This window comes from Micropterus salmoides, unplaced genomic scaffold (genome assembly GCF_014851395.1).
Source record: "Micropterus salmoides isolate LMB-PRFRI ecotype aquatic unplaced genomic scaffold, ASM1485139v1 Ms_hic_scaffold_12, whole genome shotgun sequence".
Lineage (NCBI taxonomy): Eukaryota > Metazoa > Chordata > Actinopteri > Centrarchiformes > Centrarchidae > Micropterus > Micropterus salmoides.
In genome coordinates this window covers 5,793,982-5,818,465 of record NW_024040263.1, presented here as the reverse complement: position 1 = coordinate 5,818,465, position 24,484 = coordinate 5,793,982, and the positions used below count along the sequence as shown (strand labels likewise).

Genomic DNA, 24,484 nt, shown 5'->3' with positions numbered 1-24,484 from the left:
GTCCTTTTTGTTATTTTATCATTAATGGGTCTAAAAACAGAGCACGGTTCGCCTAGTGGACTAACAAGCAAACAGCTCAATCAAAAGTCTTCATCACTCTCGTATGTGCCAAAGGGAGGATTCAGTTGAATGGCATGTAATGATGATTATACTAGCAGACACATAAATGCCATTTGTTTTAGCCCTGTGAACACTGCCCAATTCAGCCTTATCAGACACAGCACTGTTCAGCCTACATCCTCCAGATCACTACACCATTATAAAAACAATTTTAGTAACTACAAAGCAAAGAAGCGAGACCCTAGTATTCTAATAATAATTCTGAGGTTAGAGAGGTGCATGCTGTCTTGAATTAGTAACAAGGTTCCAACAAATTCATGTCTAAAACAGGAAAACAGGTCTTTTGTTTGATGTTTACTCCTAATTCTGGAGCAAATGTGTCAGGATTTGGGGAACATGTGCAAGCTCTGTAAGAAAATAGGATGTTTAAATTGTAAGAGAAAGTTTTGTCTGACCACTAAATTCTATGTTTCCTAAGAGATTCATGGTGACACATATTTGTTCCTTCAGTCTGCACAAGACAAGATTCATCCTGAATTTCCTACTGTGAGCTTTTGTGTTATGTAACAACCAGAAGCAAGAAATGTTTTCTGTTCATTTCACTGTGGAGCGGTGTTTATGCTTATCAGAATGGGACTCATTAATCAGTCCACAGAAAGTACAAGATGTATGTACAAGAGTAGAGGCTTAAGCAATCTTCAGCAAAATCTTTTTTTTGAAATTTGCTTTATCTTAAAAGAAAATGCTATTTTAAATGCTATTCTATAATGCTATGTTTTCACATTAGAAACTTATTACATCACTGAAGAATTTCTTCTCATTTTCATTTTGTAATTGCTTAAGCTTGCCTTTTGAAATGAAGTAAACTTAACATTGTACAACCCGACTGTTACTGGATTTGTGAGGCTAATTCACATATAGAGGTTTGAGGTTTGACCTTTTGGCCGATATATATTTATTTTTTGTGAGGGTATGGTTAATTGAGTTGTGAAAGCTGCTCTAATCAATATTTGTATATTACTAATGGATCAAATGACTGTGGGTAATGTGAAAGGTGTCACTTGCCCCACCACAGTTACACCACATTCTGTCATTCTGTGGGAAACAATGAGCCATGTCATACTGCAACTAATTTTCAGTTGGATTTTATCTGCACAAAATAATCTCCGTGTAGTAGCCTAACCTGGAGCCAGTTTTTATTTTCAGATATGTTTGAGTAAGTTGGTGAACTTGATGTAGTTTCAGACAAAATCAAAGTTATTTAATAGTTTTATTATGGACACCAGGAAGAATAGTCAGTGCTTATGCTGGTGCTAATAGGGATCCAAAGAAAGAAAGAAAGAAGTTTCCATTACAGAAAGTTACAAAAATGTTTGTTTATGCTGTCAATTATAGTTATGAAGAAAGAAAATCGGAATATGGAATTGGCCAAGAAAATTGCAATCGGTTGCATAATTGCACTGTACATGGGGACAAGCTAAAACTGGGCAATAGTATACCGATATATTGGTCATGCTCTGGAGAGGTGCTAAGAAGTGCATGTCTCTCTGCTCAGTACTCCACATATGCAATCCCTATGGTTATGTAATGATTTATTGTTAGCCGACTGCTAATTCTATCATTAACTGCTTGTGTTGAAAACAGTTACTCATCCATTTAATTCAGTCTAATCACCAATGAAATTCCATTATTAGATCTTTATTATGCAACCAGAGTGCAATCTAGCTTCTCTTTGTGTCTGTTTTGGATCACTTAAGATCATTTAACTCAATATCCACTTTATATAACTGACTCCTTTGTAAAGACTTGTGTCCTTAAGCACCCTTATTGTGGATGTACATGAGTGTCAGTGACTACTGCACTTAAAAGTAAACAGTGATGTTAAAATGCTGTTTCAACAGCCTTTTTCTGATAACACAAGTCAAACTTAGCAGTGCAGAGGTGTGCAGTAATTGTCAAGAGGAAGATTATGACACATTCTACGTGGCCTGTCATGTTTGTTAAGTAATTAGTTGAGTCCTATGTGTCCCTTTTAATGAGCATGAGCTTAGTGTGTGAGATTTTCTCATCACAGTACGCTTCCGTTTAATGACCCATAAACATGCTCCCAGTGATTATTGTCTAAATGAGTGTATTTTGTCGCACTTTCAGACACATTCACTTGGGTTCATTCCAGCGTTCTTTGGGTGCCGTCCAAAAGCAATAGGGAATTATGCAGTAGGAAGTTAGATGTTCATGCTCCTCAGTGCTCAGTGAATGTGAGAATATGAGAATTAATTCACGTGGCATGTAATATTATGAAGATATGTGATGTGTTTAATGGAAAATATTGCACTGTGATAAAAGTGTTGATATGAGGAGAATATCATTGCTGCTTGGTGACATTTATTAAACCGCTCTTTGCTGACTCTGCTGCCACAGTCGACCTAATATCTTATAAAATCCCATTTTAACTAGAGGCACTATGTGTGATTCAATCCCAGATTATTTTTGTTTTGCTGAGGTTGCTATTCACTGACTAGATATGGCAAGTTGAACGGAAGTTAAGTGGTCACAGCAAAATAGTCGGTGACAATAAATCACAAATAAGATGACATAGAATAGTATAACACAAATGTACAGGGATATGCACCTAATCTCCACCAACAACACTATGCAGATGGCACATCTTATCGTCACAGTGTCACCCTCTATATATGCTCTGAGCTCTAATGAGAGAATGGTGTTTTTATTTATAGTAGTGCACAATGAAGGCACGTTATCATAGGCGGAAATTGCACGGGCGTGTGTAAGTAATGCAACAATACAAACGCAAACACGCAAACAGGGCAATAAAAGTGCATTTTAAGTTCAGAAACATTTTGAGTCCCCGCTCCCTTGCCTCACAGTGGTTTGGTCCACGGCCTGCTTTCATTCTTTATCTAACAGGAGTCCGGTGGGGAACTGCAGTAATGTTAAGTATGCTGGCAGGGCTGTTTTATTCACTTTAAACATCGAATGAACTGATTATTTAGTCTTTAATACAGATGCTGAGTCATTAATAAATTAATCATGACAAAAAATTATGATAACAGATTAATGAGCCCACCATGTAGCTTGTATAATAGCTTGTTTGATAGTAAGTCACCTTCTACAGCTAGAGCGCACTGATTGATCCACTGGGGACTGAAATAGGTTGGTTTTCAGCTTAATCAGCAATGACCAGTGACCAAGGCCGAGCAGTGTCAAATATCCAATTTTCTGCTGGTCACATTGAACGTTACAAACACACTGCGCTGCACCGTGTATCCCGTGCGTGCACAGCAGCACAGACAGTAACCTTGTGTCACAGCTACACACACACACACACACACACACACTAAAACACGTCTTAGGTGTGTTGAAGTTATTCACCAGAGTGAAGAATAAGCAGAGTTCACTATTTAGGCTACATCTGCAGAGAAACACACAGAAAGAGACGCGTTCTTGTATCACGTTAGAAGATAATGATGGATATTGTGAAGCATGGACCAGGGTGGGGTGCCATGACCAGTCTCTGTAGTAGGCCTATAAGCATGAGTGTACTGGGACTGAAATTCAGCCCCAAAAGGGCGCTCGCATAAATATTTTTTGGAGTTATTTTAACACGTATTAATGTTTTTGTTGTACAAAGTGAATAAGATTAGGCTGAAGACCTTCAAGAAACTTCAGGATGACACCTGTCTCTTCAGTTTGTATAAGCAATTGGCAGCTCTGCACTGAACAAGACCAGGGATCTCATTTATAAAACTATGCGTAGAAACCTCACTAAAAGTGTACGTCCACCCAAAAGCCAAAAAATACTCAGACATATAAAACCATGCGTACGCACACTTGTAAGCAAGTACCCTTTATAAATCACAATCAACTTGAAATGTGGCGCATGTGAGGGAGCTCCATGTCCGACAATTCAAACGCCCATAGTTGACTATAAATGGTTAGTGAAACGCCCCTCATTAATATTAATACATACTGACTGCATGAAGAAAAGGAGGCAAATTCTGACAGAGAAGCTACAAAACGAGATTTAACTCAGTGTGACACTCATGTTCCTTTTAGTGAAGCTGAAGCATGTTTTTTGGTGGGTAAAAAATGCACTTTCATGCAACACTTGTGCACTGGAGGAAAGGGGGCACCGGAGCTCCACCCCTTTATAACCGATCTGCAGAAAGGGGCATCCCTCTTGAATAGTGACGTCACTGACCGGAGGGGGACACACACACGCAAGACGGGATGACCCAGGTACTAATTTGGATCCCCCCCGTTTGAAAAGAGAGTAAACCAAATGCATTCCACCTGTGTTTGAACATGTATTTAGGCTACACAAACACTCCACTCACTAAACAAGGCTGGCGATGAGTTAAAAGAAATAGCCTGTGACTTGTAAATTACAATAAAATAGTGTTATTTTTCCATAATGTGTTTTTACAAGCAGCACATCACATCCACACACTGGCGCACAGCATTTGGCTCGATAAGGAAATGAACATGTGATAACAATACATGAAACTATTCACTCGTATTTGCTCGACTGACACATTGAAAACAGCATCAATTTAAATATAATTTGTCCTCCTGTTTTACCTTATTTTTGTGAATAAATTTCAATGCATGCAAGTAGGTCTATTAATTAATATGATTCCTGATTAAACTGTCCACATACAGAAGGTATCTTATCTTCTCAATAATCAACTAACTGTTTGGCCAAAAAAAAATCTTATTTTCTTCCAAACCCAGAGATTTTTATATATAGAAATATATACATTATTACATATTTGAGACAGTCAGTCATCTCAAATGTTTGGCATTTCCTCTTGATTAATGACTTATATGATTAATTGAGAAGTCATTGGTAGATATGAACCAGTAAATACTGATCAGACAGATGCTGCCCAGTAGCTTCATAAAGCAAGTTGGTCAAATCAAACTGGCAACCATACTACGAGATCATCATAATTATGACTGGAATAGTGAGTGGAGTGTGAGGCAAGCTGTTAAGTTGGTGTTTTCACAACAACATAAAGTGATCCCCAGTTTTGGGGTCAAGGTTATGTTAAAAAATTTGATGACCAATTTTTTAACATAACCTTGATTTGATGTAAGTGGAGACTTCGGTTACATCAAAGGCTTACATCAGAACAGATTTGGCCATGAACTGTTATGGAGAGATGCATAGTTGGCATAATGCTTTCAGGGAGATTGTGATGATGTTGCCAGAGGATGTGGACATCTTTCCTTCTGAGGGTGAAAAGAGAGCTGTGCATCAAATTATTGTGAATGCAGAATATTAGAATATGTCCACCCCTTATTTTGTAATTCAATAAGATTTCAGAAAGGGAGGCAGCAGATGCTGTCAACGTTCTGTGCAGAGGCTCAAATACACTATCATCAGATCCAAAATGAGTAATTGATCATCCATTCATCATCTGTGTCCATTAATTCCACATAAGCTAAATCATCCTGTCAAGAGTCCAAATGATTGCCCTGCGCTGCAATTTTAGGCGTGTGTGTGTGTGTGTGTGTGTGTGTGTGTGTGTCTGTTGGAACCAATTTCAGATTCAGATTGAGGACATTTTTGCAAAATGAGGTCATTTTGACCGACCCTCACTTCTTCCCAGTCGAGGTTAGACTAATATAATAAGAATAAGAAGTGGATTTAGGTTAATTTTGGTGAACGGTTGAGGTTAGACATTTAGGGACTTGTATGTGTTTGTTGCCTTGCATACACACATATCCCTCAGTGGTGAATGTATGTGTTAATTTCTGTATGTGACAGGCTTTTTAAATATGTATTTCATCTATTGCTTAACTTGCAGGAATTGATTTTTTGGCCACTTAGGGGTAGCGCAAACAAGTGTCATTTGGAGATATCACTTTTGGTCTCTGGGAACTTCTGGGGGGTATTTATTATATGTCCAGATGCTGTACAAACAAAGCAATTATTTGTTTTATTGAAAAAATTGTTATATAACTGATGATATATATCAGCTGAACGCTGAATTTGGTTTGCTTATTTATTTCCCCAAATCCTTTAGCTTTAGCTCCCCCTGCAGACAACAACAAACACAGAGAAAAAGTCAGATGCACCAGGGTCCATTTGTTCCATGCCTGAAAAACAAAGAATCTAATACAAATATTGTATTATGCCTGAGGTCTCCTGATAGCTTTGGTTGTGTTTGTGTCCTCCTTTCTACCACCAGCTTGGTGATATCATTGTTACAGAAGATTATGTCTATTTGAGAGTAGTCACAGACTGGAAGAGAGAGTATGACAAGTGTGGGTGATTGAGGTCTGTCTTCCAGCTGCTCTGTGTGTTTAGACATTATGCTTATTTTTCTGTGTATTTACTGTCTGCTCATGAAGGTTCTTTCCACACGCAGATACAGTTTCTATGTGCATATGATTGTGTGACTACACACACACACACACACACACACACATGTTTAAGTGAACTTTTGATCTTGTCATCATAATTAAGATGGAAATGGCTGCACAGCGTGATGCGAGGTTGAGGGACACATGAATGTGGAAAACATAGCAATGCAAAAAATCCTAGTGGATTAGTGACGTTCTGGTGGCTCTCTATGTGACTGAAGCAGAGCTGTTACATGCAGTAAATAGGAAATTAGAGACTGTGTCCAAAGCTTATGCTCAGAGTGACACTCAGAACAAATTGGTAAGATAAGCCGTTAACCACAGCAATAAAGTACGGCTCATCTGTTCAAAGCCCTCAGATTTATGATATGCAAGTCTGAAAACACAGTAAAAAGATGGCATTCAAAAAATGCAATAAGAATCCCAACTATGGTATAAGGAGATTACAGTGAGCTCTTTCAGGTCAATTGAGGTCAGACAGGATGTTGGAAATAACTGCTGCACAAATGAATCATGTATAATAAAGCTCAACAGATGCAAAAGCTGTGGTCTGACCTCAATCTTCCATGGGAAAAGCAACAATATATCAAAACATACAAAATGTCTCATGCATATAATTCTGATGACAGCAGAGATATTTACCATGGATATTTTATTGTCACTTAAATTGCACTGTGAACTTGAAAGAAATTGTTCACTTCATGTATAAAAAGTTGGATGTTGATCAGAATAAAAGTATCTACAGGCTGTGCAAGGCAGCTGTTGTAGTAACCTCTTTAATCACCTTAAAATGTTTCGCTTTGAGGTGATTATAGAGGTTGTCAGCGAGCACGAGGAATGTTTGAGAATGAACTCTGGCTCTCACACAAGTAGCTCTAGTACTACTACTGTAAATGCAGATGTCACTACCTGTGTTGTCTTTTTGGCCACTAGGGGGCAGATAGTAAAAGCTGTGTGATCACAACATTAGGTGCGTATGACTTCATGCAGCGCTGCCCTGCGCTGACTTAACGTGATGCATGCTGGACTTAAAATAAGGCATGCTGGTTAGAAATTGTGTCCGACTTTCACCGGCGCTGCAAAACGTCACCATGTCACATGACATTAAAACCTTTGCGGGAGCAAGGCGGCTGCATCTCAGCTCACAGTAAGCTCACGCAGGTAGAATGTGTCCGACTTGACGGCACCGTTTTTATTCCCCGCCCCTGCAGTCACCTGCAGCTCACGTTAGACTGTCAAGTCGGCAAAAGTCAGCACCTATGGACGTATTATCACCTTTTGAGGTTGTTGTGGTGAACCTCCAATTCAAAACCCAGGAGACATGAAGCAACATTAGCATTAATTCATTGTGGTCATTCATATAGAGTGTTGTTTGTGTCCACCTGATGGTTGGTAGTCTAATATTCACTCTCCTTAAAACTCTGTTTTGATCTCCATCAGCTCTTGAGGAACTGTCTGGCTCTTTAACTGCCAAATGTTTTACTATGTTACCAGCTAGTCACTAACTTTCTCTAGCGTACTGCTGTTGAAAATGGGATTGATGGGAAGTGTGAGAGTGAACCAAAACAGAAAAGTTGCTAGCTCAAGGAACCAAAACAATTAGCTGAAAGACATTAAAACACTCCATAGAGCTAAAGGAAAATGCAGGTTATGGTGATAAACGTAGAGCCACCCTGACAGGTCATCACACGTCAACTACTGTATATAGAAACATGGTGCCCATCCAAGCTGTGGTGACAGATGGCTTTGAGGTACCGGTGAAAACACAGGATTCATGGTTTCTAATACCAAGCTGCAAACATTTCACCCAAAACAAGATCCTGAAATTGTACAGCAGCTGTTGAGAGAAAGTGGAGCGAACAGCACAGCAACACACACACACACACACACACACACTCGGCATCAGCTGTATAGTGTGACAAGCTCTGAACTTCCACCATGTATGAGACTGCCTCCACAATCACTGCAATGTATATTAATAGTTAACTGAAAATAACATGAACTCATAAGTATTTTGCAAAGTCTAGTACTGTATTTAAATTACATTTAAATTATCATGGGATATATGGTGATATATTGTATAATATTACTCTAATATACAAGATATATGTTGAGGTCATTCACCAGCACTGTATGTGGCCAGCTACCCCGCAGTAGTGTTTTCCATTATGTGGCCAAGTTCACTGTCAGTTCAGGAAGTAATGTGAGGTTCAGACAGCACAGTGAATAATAAGGGTGTGTAGGTCAGGGAGGTTGATGGGTGTTCATAAGCTGTACAAACATTTGGCCTTTGATGTCATTGCAGCTTCACTTACGGTCTCTTACCAGTAGTTAATTTAATCGTGGCAACCATTTTTCCCCAATTCAGAAAGCAATTACTGGAGCCTCCCCTGCTGCTTATAGTTTCATCTTCGTTTTATTTCAAATTAACCAAAATGTTTCCTTTCATGTCCTCTCAAAAGCGCAAAACATAACTGAAAGATGACATTCTTTCACTTCAACATGCAGTGCAAAAATTGGCCTTAGATAAAATGACTCAAACCATTTCCCAACTAGTGGTATGTATTGATTTGGTAGCTACTCAAGCCACAAATGGTTCATTCTTTGGTTATTTCGTTTCAAAAACAAATCAGAAAAAACAATGTTTGTTTCTGTTTTAAAACAGATAAACAAAAACATCTGTTTTTGTTTTTCTGTTTTAAAAACAAAACGGAAAAACAAAGCAGCTGCCTTTTGTTCCATCTATGACCGGTGTTGTATCCCAAACTTTTTATACATGAAGTGAACTGGCTGCTGTACACGTACGCCTGTTGTTTGCAACAGCTGTGGTCTGCGTCGGGCTTCATCCAACCAGAGGGAATGATCACAGACCCTCTGCAGTGCACCAGATCGCTCCCGTGACCTCCTCTCCCTTGCCCTGTACAGTCCAGCACCCCGCTCCCTAACCGGTAGACCTACTATGGGTTGTGTTGCCAGTGGTCGTTCCCTCTTGCTGGATGAAGTCCAATGCTCCTAATTTTACGCATAGCCTAATCCATGAGTTACTGCAGCTGGAGGCTCTGCAGCGCCGCGCAACTTTCTAAATTCTTCCATCTCACGAAGAAAATAAAGGTCAGGTCAAAAAAGTGTAGAGAGGCCGAATGAAAATTAACCAAACCTTTGAATCTGTGTATGATTCGTTAATATACAGCTCACCGATTTAACTAATAACAGTTCATATTTGTTCACATTTTGTACCACTGGATGTACTGACAACTATCACAGAAAAAATTTGACATTGAAGAAATCTTAAAAAATCAGAGGATTCTTAGGCAACTTCTGAGGCGTTTCTGTTCCTGTCCCAGTTGCTAGTGAGTTACAAACTGAACGGTGAGCCTCCTGTTTTTCTAACTAAAAACTCACCTATGTTGATGTTCAAGCTCATCTAAATTACATTTAAACAAGCACCTCCAAGTCTGCTGCAGGTTTATCAAGTGTAACACACAAACCTACACTAATTGGACACATCATATATCAAAATCTCTTTTTGCGTTTTGGTTTTAAAATGGAAAAAATGTGTTTTTTCTGATTCGTTTTTTTTTCCGATTCAGTTTTGAAACAAAATAATCAAAGAACGGTTATACACGGATTCTACTGAAACTTTCATTTCATTCATAATTTCTGTGAGCACTAGACTAAAAGACATGTACTGCATTTAAATTAAGATTAAACCATTTAAAATCTACAAGTACATGTAATGTATGTGTAAATAATGTTCTCTTTCTTAAAATTACATTTTTTAACCAGAAACATTCTGGATTTCACTGTAGCTTAGCTTGGATTTGTACTGTAAAATAACCTCAGTAACCTTGAAGCATGATTAGTGTGCTCATTTCATAATGAGTGGCAGTAACTCCTCATTAAATACTTACATCCCAGGGACCTAAATGACATAAATGGGATGAATCCAATCTTCTGACAGGATCAGGCTGCTTGGTAATTGCAAATGGGAATCCAAACCACCCTGTAATTGTGTGTGTGTGTGTGTGTGTGTGTGTGTGTGTGTGATGACTCTTTGAAATGTGAGTGCTTGTTTGTCATTGTTAAATTTGGCACTTGATTTTTTACACTTTCCTCTTTTGACAAAACATTTATTAATTTCAGTCACAATTTGATCATTTGAATATTGATTTTAGTCTCCTTGTACTGGAATAAAATTGTATAGGCTAATAACTTTTGTGTTAGTGCTGGTTTATCACAGTGTGATGGACACATGTATGTCTATGGTTGATTACAGTGGCAGTAAAACACTTTGTTAAAGCATACTCCCAAATATATTGGGAACTACCGTTAAACTTTAATTAATAGCCGAGTCCCAAATAGCCGCCTACCTCCTTTACAGGCCTGGTGTGGGAACACATTTTGACAAATAAACGCCTGCCTTAATTAAACGCCTGGTCTGTTTTTTATAGAAGTTCTTTGGATGTATAAAACCTCTTAAACCCCGCAGGGTCGCCCGCTTTAGCTGCTTCTAAGCTGCTTAGATTGTTAATACAAATATTAATGTTTAAACGTATGATCAATGTGTCAGTATGGACATGCTGAACATCCTTAGATCAGTTAGATTCTCCTGCCTTCAAAATAAAAGCGCATCAGCCGTCTGTCGGAGCTAGATCAAAGAATGACGTGTATTTGATATTATTTGATAATTTTTACATAACTATTACTCTGTCTGAAATAAATAAACTGTTTCATAGTAGTTTCAGTTTTGTGCAAAAAGAATTAAAGGCCTGTCCCATATGGACGCCTGTCACAAATGAAGGCAGGGTCAATTCAGTGATTTTAGTAAATAAAAGCCCGGGCTATTATTCAGTTCAAGTTTCAAGTTTTACAGTATATTAGTTTAAAGAAATCAGCCAAATCAGCCCACATTTTTTGCGTCAAATTAAATTTTGGTCCACTTTAACACTCCGATTTGCGCTGTTGACTTAGCAAGTGGTCTAATAATGCTGACCTCTGAGGTCACTAGCATGCTAGCATGTTCCCTTGCTAGCCTCTTAGCAGTTAGCTAACCAGCTACTGCAGACTCTAGCACCATCTGTTTCATCAAAATATGCTGATGAATTTTGCTGTATCACTTTCTGGTACGACGGGCCTTAAAGCAACATTATGCTGTGTATTTATCTTTTGTTTTATGGCACCAAGTTGACTCTTCAGTAAGTAAGCTATAAGAAAAACATATAAAAAAAGTATAAAATGAACAATGTAAGATTTTCCAAGCGGGAAGCTACTGGTCAGAGAACTGAGGCGAAGGTGGAAGTCCCTTAAACCTGCATTCAATTGAACAGCCAGTGAGTCTTCTGGTTGCAAAAAGAAGTCTGGTTCTGGACCCTATGTCTCACCTGATTTATTATTAAAGTAAACACTTTCCTAATGAGTTTATAGTCTTAATTGCTAGTTTCATGTCTTCTTCAATACAACATGTTTATTTAGTAAATTATGGTCCCATTTAGAGGAAAATAGACAACAAAGCAGAGTATGCTTCAGGGCATGATTATCTATGATTGAAAAGTTGTAACCTGTGGCGACCTGTCAATCAAGCTAGAGTGACTCGTACCCACGGCACTGTGTAAATTTAACCAGCGGCACTGAAAAAGCTTATTAGGAGTTGGTTGTTTACTTTCTCTGATGAGTACATTTAGTTTTAAGACTGTTGTTCGCTAGACAAAATTGTCAGCCCTGTTAAAATGACAGTTAACATGAATTACAGATGCACCTAACTAAGCAAGCTAGCTAGCTCCACACATGGCTGTTAACTCCACCGTCTCGTCCAAATATGGTCGCACCCAGTTGGTATTACATGCATATAGCTTGGTATTCTCAATATGGATATCATGGAGAGGCTGCGAAGAGACAGAAGAAGACATCGGAGGAAGTGAGGAAGAGAAGAACAGAGAGTGATGAGCAAGCTGCCAGACAAGAGATAAATATCAGATTGGTTTTTACTAGTTGAGCTAACATATCTAAAGGACAGATGCTGGCCTTTGTGTGGGACTAGTAAGTAATACTGTTATGTCTTGTTTGATGTTTGGCTGCATTAGCAAAGTTGGCGACCTGCTAGTTTTTGATCGTAATGTAATCATGACAAATGCACATGTACAATTGTCCTTATTTATGACAGCGGTGAATTCCACTGAAACGGTAAGGGTGCCAAATCACAGATAAAAAACCCTCACATAATGTTGCTTTAAGGCTACCCCAGTCAGCGTCTTTGCTGTTAACTGCCACTACGGTAACACAATGTTACTGACACCTTAACTGACATAACATTTGTTCAGCTTTGTCACAGCTTTTAGTTACAAGCTGTTAATTATAATTAATTACATCATTTATTGCTGTTCCCTTTCTAAAAGGTGCTAACCTGTGAACAGCACTCTCAATGGCCATAAGCACCAGATCAGATGTTTGTAGCAAAAGTGTGTCAGACTTCAGTTTATCATTTCGGCTATCAAATGTGGCTCCATGTAATACTCCCAACTAGGAGAAGAATCAACACCCTCCATGTGACCATCTGCAGACAGTACTTCTGTTCATGTATACAGTAGCCCTCTGTCTCCAGAGCTGTGTGGACGTGAGAGAGACCAGAAAGAGAGAGAGAAGCATTGGTCATCATAACACTGTACTCAAATCTATTCCGTGTGTCCTGGTTGAACTTTAAGACTATCTCCCCCTATCTGGGTCAACTCATCAGCCACCTGGCACGCTCTGCACTGCTCTGCTTTTCAGACAGCTACTCTACTACTCAGACTGGAATCACCTGTTGAACAGAATGAGGGAGAGTGAAATGGTACTTTTTTGTGAGTACATGTAGAGCAGGTGGGGTAAGAACAGAGTAGATAATTTGTCTGCATTGTGTTAAAACGTGCTGTACTTCCATTTTGGTCTTTGTATGTTTGAATGGATTTTTTACACAAGAAACAAACTTAATTCACACACAACTGCTAGCCTTTTTTGTGGTGGTTGTTATGGTGTGTGCACATTTGTATGTTTTTATGTTTAAAGGTCCATTTTGCAACAGTGATGCTTTTAGAATTTGGTTTTGAGAAATAGTGCTCTTTGGGGATTTGTGAAGAAAACATGCTTTCAAAGCTAGGTTTCACAAAACACAAAAGTGACACTGTAAATTGTGTTGGGTTTTTTTGTGTAAAGATAATAAGTCGGCCTAAAATAAAAAAACAAATAAGGATCAACTGCAGCATGGTCAGCTAACACCAGTAGGGATGATAGGTTTTCAAAAAATTCAAGTCTGAACAAATTAGACCTTAAAACAGTTAATTTGTTAGAATTAATTAAAACACCTTTAGCCTAATCCTTAACTGCCTTGTCAAATTAATGTTGTTATAATTATTCTTCTGCAGCCTCACTTGAGTGACAAGCTACTGTTACTGAAAGGCAGCTGCATTTTACAGCAAACAGCTACTCACCTGCAGGCATTGCCCTACTTTATGTCCTTTGTCTGTAATCTTGGATGGTAGAAAGAAGACAGAATATCTTACCTTGCATAGAACTCATACAAATGGTGTTTAGTTTTTCTCTATAACAGATGCTGTAGCAAAGCCACACTGAGTGTGCCTCACTGGGGAGCAGCTGGAGTACTGTAAATCTTAGTAGCACCAGCAGCTACAAGAGCTGTGGCCACATGGTTCACCCAACCCACAGCTCCTCAGGGGATCTAAAAGTACAGTATTCCCCACACAGTAGCCTGATGTTCATCAAAATCAGTGTGATGGAAAGATAAATGATTGTACTTCTGTGACTAAAGCTAACAATACTGGTGTTTCACAGATATTTGGGTTGCACATATAATTAATTTTCATTCCTGGACTGACAAACAGGTTATTTTTTTATATCCTGTTTTGCCACTAGTTCATGACACATGAAGACTGTGTAATCAGATTGACAACATGACATTGGACAACGTGTCTAGGGGGCTTTATCTGGAAGACGTGACTGGACCTGTCAGGCTGTGTCAGGCCACCAGCTGTGGGGGCCTGGCTGACATCCAGTGTGACACCACCCGTGGTGTTTTGTCATCTCTGCTCCCTGACCGGAGAAAGTAAGTGTGGCGGACAGGTATTTTCACAACACATGATCCTCAAAATTGCAGTGGTGGCTGTAAGAAAGAGGCCCAGCAATTTGAGATTGAGACTGGTTATTTAGGGTTTTTTAGGTTTAATGAGGTGGGCCAGTTAGGTGGTATACTTCACTGTATCTGAGACGACGTTAAAATGTTACTCAAGCTGCGTCCCAGTGCACCCACAGAGAAAGAGAGTGCGCTAGTGTTTCACAATGTGTGCTGGAGAACGTTGTGTGCAAAAGTCAAAGTAACTCAAAGGAATCGCCTACCCTCTGATAAAGGAATTACACGGAAGCACACAGTGATAAACATTCTCATTCTTGAGTCAGAAAATATCCGTGAATTAAAACAGAGCCCACAGAAAATGCATTGTGTTGTCTTGGTCATAAGCATTTTATTTACTGCCGCTGTTTGTGTGTTATTAAAACTTGATTCTGACATTTACATAATCTCCGGGCTACTTGCGCCAGGCTGCTTTATTAAAACAGCCATGGTGCTTGATGCGAGCTAGAATCAAGTTGGCAGTGCATAATGCTGCCTCCACTCTGCTGTTTTTGGTCCCTAGCAGTGAGGGCACTTGAGGTCAGTTTGTAAATCCCTTCTTTCCTTTGTCACACCAGGGTAGGAATAAAACACTTCTACCTAAATCCACGTCAAAAGTGCGTCCTTTTTCATTATTCTGTCAGAAGCTGCAAACAGATTCTCTGTACAAGAACCGAGAAGGCTATTGACGTTTTGTCTTTCACTGTACTGTACGTTTGGTATGTTTTTGAAAGCTTCAGTAGGAGAAGTGACGAGATTAAAACTGCAGTCCCATGCTACACGCCTGTTACTGGCTTCATTCAAAAACATATCCCCAAATCCAATAGTAACCCAGGGACACAATCACTCTGTTTCTTCACAGGGCTGCCGCTTTCTCTCACTCTTTCCGTTTTTTCTTCCTTCCCTTTGTCTCCCTTTCTCTGTTTCTCTTTCTCTTTGGATTATTATTAAAGCAGTTCAAGCAAAGTTCCAACATCACAGTTTTTTTTGTGTGTGCATTTTGTCACATTTCTGTGTGCACACCCAGGAGCTGCCACCCTAGTTCTGCTGGACGGAGTGCCATGATAATCCGATTTTTTCCCCCCTTCCCTGTCATAGCGGTAGCTGGGAGATATTTTGAGTGAATTCCACAAGACCTCACTAAATGCCCACAACACACAGTCACAGACACTCTCAAAAAACACATATCGGCTTATTCATCAAGGACTCAAGACTTTCAAATTTGTTGGCACAGTTACTGATCGCTGAATCATGTATGAGCAGTAAGCAGCTCAGTAATGAAGAAATTCACAAGAAGAATGATTTCTTAGAAGCAAAGAAAATGTGCAGAAAGGCAAATCCGTTAGGGTTCTGTTTTAATAGCAAAGACCAACACAAATTTATATTTTGTATAAATATATAAATAAAGATTATTACAAAGTACTGGGTCATGGTGGCAAGGTCACCGAATGTGTTTCCAAAAACAAAGGTGTTCCAACTAGGTGGAATATAAGTCGGATGGGTAATGTAAGCCATTATTATCCTCTCAGTCAGTCACATTCTTTGTGTCATACCATTTAAACAGCGTGTGTCAGTCACAGTGATGCATATTGAAAAAATCTCACCATATGGAGATAAACAGAAAAGATGTGTTTCAGAGTGGCAAGAAGCAAATATGTAACATTTGTGGGGACATATTTTTAGATTCAAAGGTTGAGTATGTTTTACATTTTAGTTTATTGTCTTTAATATTTCTTTGGTTGATCTGTGTGCCAGGGTTTTGGGATGTAATATTGAACATTTTTGTTTTACAACACAGTAATCCACATAAAAACTATCATGCTCAATTGCTGACTCTGCTGTGGGCTACAATGAAAATTAGCATAATAAAAGAGGAAGGGGGAGCGGATGGGACCAGAATAAGAAAGGAGAGCATTAACCAGGAAAATAACAGGTTATACATTTTGACCTGCGACTGAGGTTGTGATAAAAATTAATCAGGTATCAAACTATTTCTGTAATAGTAAATGGACAGTATTATACAATGTACTTGTATAGTGCCATTCTAGACTTGCGACCACTCACTGGCTTTTACACTACATTTCAAATATAAGAATATTGAAAATTAGAATATTAGACTGGAGGAGCTGGGGATCGAAACACTAATATTCTGATTAGTGGGCAACCTGCTCTGCCTCCTTAGCCATAGCCACCCTGCCATAGTCTTTGGACTGTCATGAAAATAAAGCCGGATGTTTATAATTGAAATGGACTGTATAACATGACATATGCATTTGACTATACATGTAGCTTCGTTATAATCAGAATTCACAAAATTACTTGACATATTGAAATGTATTTATATTCCTGGGCTATTTTGTCACACATTAACATATCATTAAAATGAACATTCTGCAGTATGATCTGCCAAGAGCGGAGGACTTAAGACCTGTTGCGTGCTTTTCTGCGCATTCACGCTCTAACAGCAATTAGACTTGACCATGTGTAATGAAATATCGACTGTTGTTCATTGGTGCTGTGTGGACATAAGGCCACAGTGTGTTTAGGCTGACATAATCAGATTTGTGCCACCTGCTTCTAACCTTTAGCACATGCACATCATATGGCGAAGGCACATATGTTACACTGTATACCACCTGCTCAAAATCTGAAATCAAACTGAATACCTATTCCATTTTAATAAAGTCATGTTTAATATTCATCATCAACCTGTAACAGTAAATCGCAGAGTTGAGGCAGAGCCGCCGAAAGACATGAGAGGGAAAACCAGAAAATGTTTCCTTCATAACCGTAAAAGCACTTTTTGCTAGACATATTGAACAACTTCCAGCTCTAGCTCAGCAATGGAATGACCCTCTTGGTGTTGGATGGTAGGGCTGAGAGTGGTGTATTCAGTATGTGTTCAGTGGGCGGGGCCGTCATCTCTGAAGGACTGGAGGAGGTCCTATGTTTCGCAGATCCCTCCATGATATCAAGTAGGAAGCCAAATTCAAACAGCGTGCTTGATCACACATTTACTGAAAGACTGAGCAGGAGAAAGAGATAGTTTGGGGGTTTTTAGACACACCGGGGACACATGAAAAAGTGTTTTTTGCATATTTTGGGACCTTTAAAGTGTAAGTTTCAAAGTGATTTGCTGGGGTTTGAAATTATTAGTTGGGAAATATAAATTTTTACACAGCTTTGGAGGGAAAAAGGGACCTCAAACACAAACATATACAGTACGAAGAGATGATTTGTTGAGCATGAGATTTCATTTCATTTCATCCTGGGTTGTAATACAGGTTCTGAATTGGATTATTTTATGTAGGAAAGTGGAATGTGTAAAATTACTTAAATGTTCTTAATTTAACAATCTTTTTGCATAAATTCTATTGAAATTAGATCAAAAGAGACTCATGTGTTAAGATTTCAGGATAACAGACTGTGTTCAACAATAAAATTAGCATTTATATGTTAAAACATCTAACAGCTAAAATTTTCTGTAGTTCACAGCACGCAGTTTTGCTAAAAGAACAACTGTGCAGTGAGGGCCTGAGTCAGAGAGGTGACAAAGAATCCAAGGACCATTGACAGAACTACGGAGTTTCCTGAGATAGCACATTTTGAATGACAACCGTCAGAGCAGCACTTGCCAGGCGACACATCAGAGTAGTGAAAGACATCACTGCTGGAAAAACAGCATGACTCCGAGAGCAAAACATTGGTCTGATATGATGACAAATGTAACTCTTCAACTGTAATCCAGAGCAATCTGGAGGAAACAGACAGCCTACCAACAGTCTAACAGCGTCCCTGCTGTAATGCATGAAGGTGGCACTCTCATGCTGTGGACACTCTTTTCAGTATAGAGGGACAGGGAACTTGTGAGGTTGGAGGAAGACTAAATGCATCCAAATGTGTAAGGCATATGTTATTGTGACCGTTTTTCTTCCAACAGGAGGGATATACAGCCAATTCACTCAGGAGAGACTATGTTTATGAATCCAAAGCCTCACTGATTAAACAGATCAGTTCTTGGCTTAGACTTAATTCGGGGGCTGAAGCCCAATTATGGGGGGTAACTGTTTAATTGGTCAGTCACGTGGCTTGGCCAGTGTTACTGTTTATTTTTTATCTGTGGAGGAGGTCAGCATTTTGAGATGGAAGTGCAGGAGCAGCTGATTGGCGTAAATAAAATACACACGGATCAGTGAGTGGCTTCTGTGTAGATTTAATGAGTGGTTAGTATTCAGCTTATTAGATTGGATGATTTGAACCAATAGGGACTGGCCTCTTGAATTTTACCTGATTTGATTTTGAAAAAAGAGGCAAAGGGTGGAGCCTAGCTTGATTGGATGAAATGAATGAGTAGGAGTGAAATATTTAAGAATAAAATAGTCTCCCATGACTGCACTTACGCTGAGCTCCGTATCAAATCCCTTCCATGTCACTGCAGTGGCTTCAGGACAAGAAAGTGACAGTCCTGGTATGACCCAGTAAAAGCCAGGCCTTAAATCCCTTTGGAAAATCTGTGGGAAGACCTCAGTATAGCTGCTCACAGACACTTGACTTTCAGCTTGACTGAACTGGAGTAACTGTGCTCTGAAAAATGGGACCAAATCCTAATTCAGATGCTCCAGGCGGATACAGACTCAGCAGTATCATTACTACCAAAATAATTTTTTGAAATTATTGACTTGGGCTTTTAAAACTAATTTGGATGTGATACATGAAAGTTATTGTCAGTATGTCTGAAAACAATCCTAAAAACATTTTGTTGTGATAATTGCTAGATTCTGTCTAAATGCACTATATGTCTTTTCAGTTTGCCAATGTGTGTCAAAATTCATTGTGTGCTACACTGGCAAAAATGCTCAGATAGGCTTCGCTTGTACCTAAATCCTAACAGAAATTGGTTGAAAATGTGGGATTGCAGAAATGGAAAAGGGACACAGCGGCAGGCCATATCTCTCCTGAAGCCAAATGAAAACTCAGAGTGACGCGTCAATCACAGAACTAGTCACAGTGACAGAGACAGTGAGTGAGTGAGTCCAACAGGCAAAAGAGCCAGCTGCCTGTGGGCCTGCCACGACATGGCCTTGTCAAGGTCAAGGTTGTTAATACTGAGTGACTTGAGTTTAAAACATAAACTATAACAGGATTGTTACAGTAAAGATATGCCAATGGGGGAAAGGTAGTCCCTTAAATATGTCTGTTTGCACGTCATCTCAACACCTTCTTTGAACATGGAAAACATGTTCTCATTTGGCAGTATGCAGAGAGCTTGACTAACTGCAGCCAGCCCTCATTTCTGCACACACACACACACACACACACACACATACACACATATTCAATTGTTTTTGTCACTTGGAGCCCTAGTCTAACCTTAACTATAATCACTACACCCCCAATTGTTTTGTTTCACTCTCACTACTACTCTCAGCAACATTGTTTTCAGTCACAGCAGGGAGCGGTTTTCAGAAAAAAAAAAAAAAAAAATATATATATATCTTAAGCTACCTGCCCAGCACTTAAAGAGTTAGTGATTAGCTAGTAAACACGGTGGACAATTTAGTTGCCAAATTGCCAGATATTTCCCTTTCAAGTTGGTGGAGACCAAACACATAGCTAAAAGGAAAGTGAATATTGGACTTACAACAGCTAGATGTGTAAATAGGTAACTGGTTGTTAACATTCATGTTAATCAAAACAACGTTATGTGGTGATAACAAACTTGTTTTACTGCCTCCAGTTCTCCAACCTAATTCTAAATTGAAGCTTTGTGCTTTAATGCCAACAACACACACACAAACACACACACACAGATCTACATGTACGCACATGAGTTCAAGATAACTCTACAATGTATGCTCATATAGGCCCTGGGACTGCACGTTTTGGAAAATGTTCTTTCAAAAAAGTGTCCTCATTCTCAAGGTCCTCACAAAGATAGATGCTTGAGCGCACTCACACACAGACTCAGTAAAGCTTTCTAGCAGCCATGGGATCTTGACAACAGCAGGTGCACCTAATTCCCTATAGAGGGCAGATGAATGACAGATTTAAAAAGAAAAAATGCAATTAATAGCCCCATGTGATCCCTAGCAGTAGAATGGTTGGTATGTTCTACGGGAGATAACCCACCACATCAGTAGTGAGCTTCTAATGCTCAGGTGAGATTGACAGGTCTGCCTGCAGGTGGGGGAGTGTGTCTGATACTGACAGGCCAAACGTCAGGTCGGAAATGAAATTGCCTCTTGCACTGCAGTGATTGTGGAGTTATACAATGTGCTTAGTTCCCATCTGACATGCAGTAAATGCATCTTATAATCTGTGACAGGGTGTTGTCACATAGGCAAAACTGGATCTGGACCTGTCATTAGGCCTCGTAATATGGTGCTTACATAATACATACAACACATTCCACTAATAAATAAGTGACAGCTGTGATAATGCAGTGTGGCTAGATGTTAGGATCTTCCACCATCCTCGTAACAGGCCACTAAACAGTAAATAATGCTAGGTCTGCGCAATTAAGGAAAACTGGAGACGCAAAGTGTAATAGGATATTTGACCCTCTCAAATGCATGTCATGTATTTCTCTTGAAAGAGGTTGCCTCTCTGCATGCAACACCCTGTTCTCCAACAAGCCATGCCTAACTTTCCTATCAGTTTGGAGACAAAGAATACACTTGTGTGCTCTTGATTATCACTCGGCATGTAGATCATGTGTGCCTGAGATGCACAATGTGGAGTCCTTGCTGGCAGTTAGAAATGCATTATTTTGTGACAGGGGACTCCTTTTCATTATTCCCCAAAATTAAAAGCTGACAATTGAATGCAAGTTGAAGTTTACACATGCCAAATCATCAGGGGAAACCAAATGTGTTCACACAAGCGCATAAATGCACATACACACAAACAATACAAAATGTGCAGATGCATTCCCTCTCAGCATCTAGCCTTGAGGCCCTTTCCCCGTGGCTTACGTAACGAAATAGCTACAAAACAAATGGATGTCTCTAAAGGATTGTGCTGGTGTTTAAGCATGTTTTAGCATATTTACAAATCATGTATACTTAAATTACTGCCAGCTATTTTCCAAAGCATACTATAGGTATTTGGATTTTAAAATGGATTGTCCTCCCTGTCAGGCAGATTTTACTTCTCTTTTAAATGTCATTGCAGTATAAAACATTTTTTTCTATGATCATGTTTTTCTGCTATGTCCTCGGTAAGTTGACATTTCTTTCTCCATACAGAAAGAAATTTCTGGCAGAAAGATCGGGAAAAACAAATGTGCTAAAACAAGCAAAATTACAAATTGTTTCTGAATGGATAATTTGGCACAATCTCAGCACAATCGCTTACGCTCTCTTTATCTCGTTCATTTGTATGACCAATCTGCTCTGCTTCTGTTGTCACTGACTCATGTGTCCTGCCTTGTCTCTCCTGTGGGTGTGTGTTTTGTCTGTAGGGAACATCTTTGTGGTGAGCCTGGCAGTGGCAGACCTTGTGGTGGCCATCTACCCATACCCTCTGGTCCTCACCTCCATCTTCCACAATGGCTGGAACCTGGGTTACGTCCACTGCCAGATCAGCGGCTTCCTCATGGGCGTCAGCGTCATTGGCTCCATCTTTAACATCACAGGCATCGCCATCAATCGATACTGTTATATCTGCCACAGCCTAAAGTATGATAAACTGTACAGTGACAAAAACTCTGTATGCTATGTGATGTTAATCTGGGTGCTGACTGTGGTGGCCATCGTGCCCAACCTGTTCGTGGGTTCACTTCAGTATGACCCACGAGTTTACTCCTGCACCTTTGAACAGTCAGCCAGCTCAGCGTACACTATCGCTGTAGTTTTCTTTCACTTTATTTTACCCATCATGATTGTCACCTACTGCTACCTACGCATTTGGATACTGGTCATACAGGTGAGGAGACGGGTCAAGCCAGACAATCGGCCTAAACTAACGCCACACGACGTTAGAAACTTTGTCACCATGTTTGTGGTGTTTGTGCTCTTTGCTGTTTGCTGGGCGCCACTCAACTTCATTGGTCTGGCTGTAGCAATCAAACCAGAGGTAGTGGTTCCCCTCATCCCTGAGTGGTTATTTGTGGCCAGCTACTTCATGGCCTACTTCAACAGCTGCCTTAATGCCATTGTGTATGGTGTGCTGAACCAGAACTTCCGCCGAGAGTACAAGCGCATTGTAGTGTCAGTGTGCACGGCACGCATCTTCTTCCAGGACAGCTCCAACGATGCAGGGGAGAGGCTCAAGAGTAAACCGTCACCACTCATGACCAACAATAACCAGGTCAAGGTGGACTCTGTCTGAACCAGAATTTCAGAGGACTACAGAGGGGAAATTAATGGATATGCTGCAACTGCAAGTTAAAAAGAACAAGACAAAAAGCTGAGTTAGAAAAATACCAAAAATAAATATAAAAAAGCTTCATATGGTGCTAGCCGACCTCTGAACAATCACAGTAACAACAGGGGTGCATATTATCTTTGTCTATTATCAAGCACTTTTGTTTGACTCTGCAGTACCTGTAGTACAGTATATATGATGTCTGTTCTGTTTTCATGTTTACAGTGATGATATACTAAATGTATCATGCATTATATAAGTATTTATTTTGTATGAAATATGTAGATATATAGTAAGATATATCAGGTTCCAGATAAATGAAGACAAAATTGTATCAGGCCAATAAAACATTTCTACAAAAGTTGGTTGAAAATATAACTAGACATTTATAAATGAAGTTAACCAATTTTAATAGCCTCTTTTTTGTCACTGTAACACTAATTCAGTGCAAGCAATATGGATTGCTGCTGTCTTATTATCCTCTGCAATACATTAGGTGGAGTATACTGTATCTCACAAAAGGGAGTACACCCCTCACATTATTGTAAATATTTGATATCTTTTCATGTGACAACAATTAAGAAATGACACTTTGCTACAATGTAAAGTAGTGAGTGTACAGCTTGTTAACAGTGTAAATGTGTTGTCCCCTCAAAATAACATATCACACAGCCATTCTAAACCACTGGCAATGAAAGTGACTACACCCCTAAGTGAAAATGTCCAAGTTGGGCCCAATTAGCCTTTTTTCCTCCCCAGTGTCATGTGCCTTGTTAGTGTTTCAAGGTCTCAGATGTGAATGGGGAACAGGTGTGTTAAATATGGTGTTAGCACTCTTACCCTGCTGCCATTGCTGCAGAGGTTGAAAGGGTGGGGGGTCAGCCTGTCAGTGCTCAGACCATGCGCTGCATAATGCATCACATTGTCTGCATGGCATCCCAGAAGTAAGCCTCTTCTAAAGATGATGCACAAGAAAGCCTGCAAACCATTTGCTGAAGACAAGCAGACTTAGGACATGAATTACTGGAACCATGTCCTGTGGTCTGATGAGACCAAGATAAACTTATTTGGTTCAGATGGTGTCAAGTGTGTTTGGCAGCAACCAGTTGAGCAGTACAAAGATAAGTGTGTCTTGCCTACAGTCAAGCATGGTGTTGGGAGTGTCATGGTCTTGGGCTGCATGAGTGCTGCCGGCACTGGGGAGCTACAGTTCATTGAGGGGACGACCACTGCCTTGCTAAAGAAGCTGAGGGTACAGGTGATGGACTGGCCAAGCATGTCTCCAGATCTAAACCCTGTCTGTGGGGCATTCTCAAACGGAAGGTGGAGGAGCGCAAGGTCTCTAACATCCACCAGCTCTGTGATGTCCTTATGGAGGAGTTGAAGAGGACTCCAGTGGCAACCTGTGAATCTCTAGTGAACTCCACGCCCAAAAGGGTTAAGGCAGTGCTGGAAAATAATGGTGGCCACACAAAATATTGACACTTTGGGCCCAGTTTGGACATT

General features: G+C 39.7%; 1 protein-coding gene across 1 annotated transcript in view; it reads left to right on the top strand.

Annotated features, from left to right (window-relative positions):
• mtnr1aa (melatonin receptor 1A a) overlaps positions 1-23,571 on the top strand; it is a 33,793-nt gene extending 10,222 nt beyond the window's left edge. The window contains exon 2 of the mRNA XM_038713033.1: positions 22,074-23,571. Within this exon, the coding sequence (XP_038568961.1) occupies positions 22,074-22,942 (869 nt within the window). The 3' untranslated portion in view covers positions 22,943-23,571. The remainder of the gene's footprint in view (positions 1-22,073) is intronic.
• The last annotated feature ends 913 nt before the right edge of the window (positions 23,572-24,484 follow it).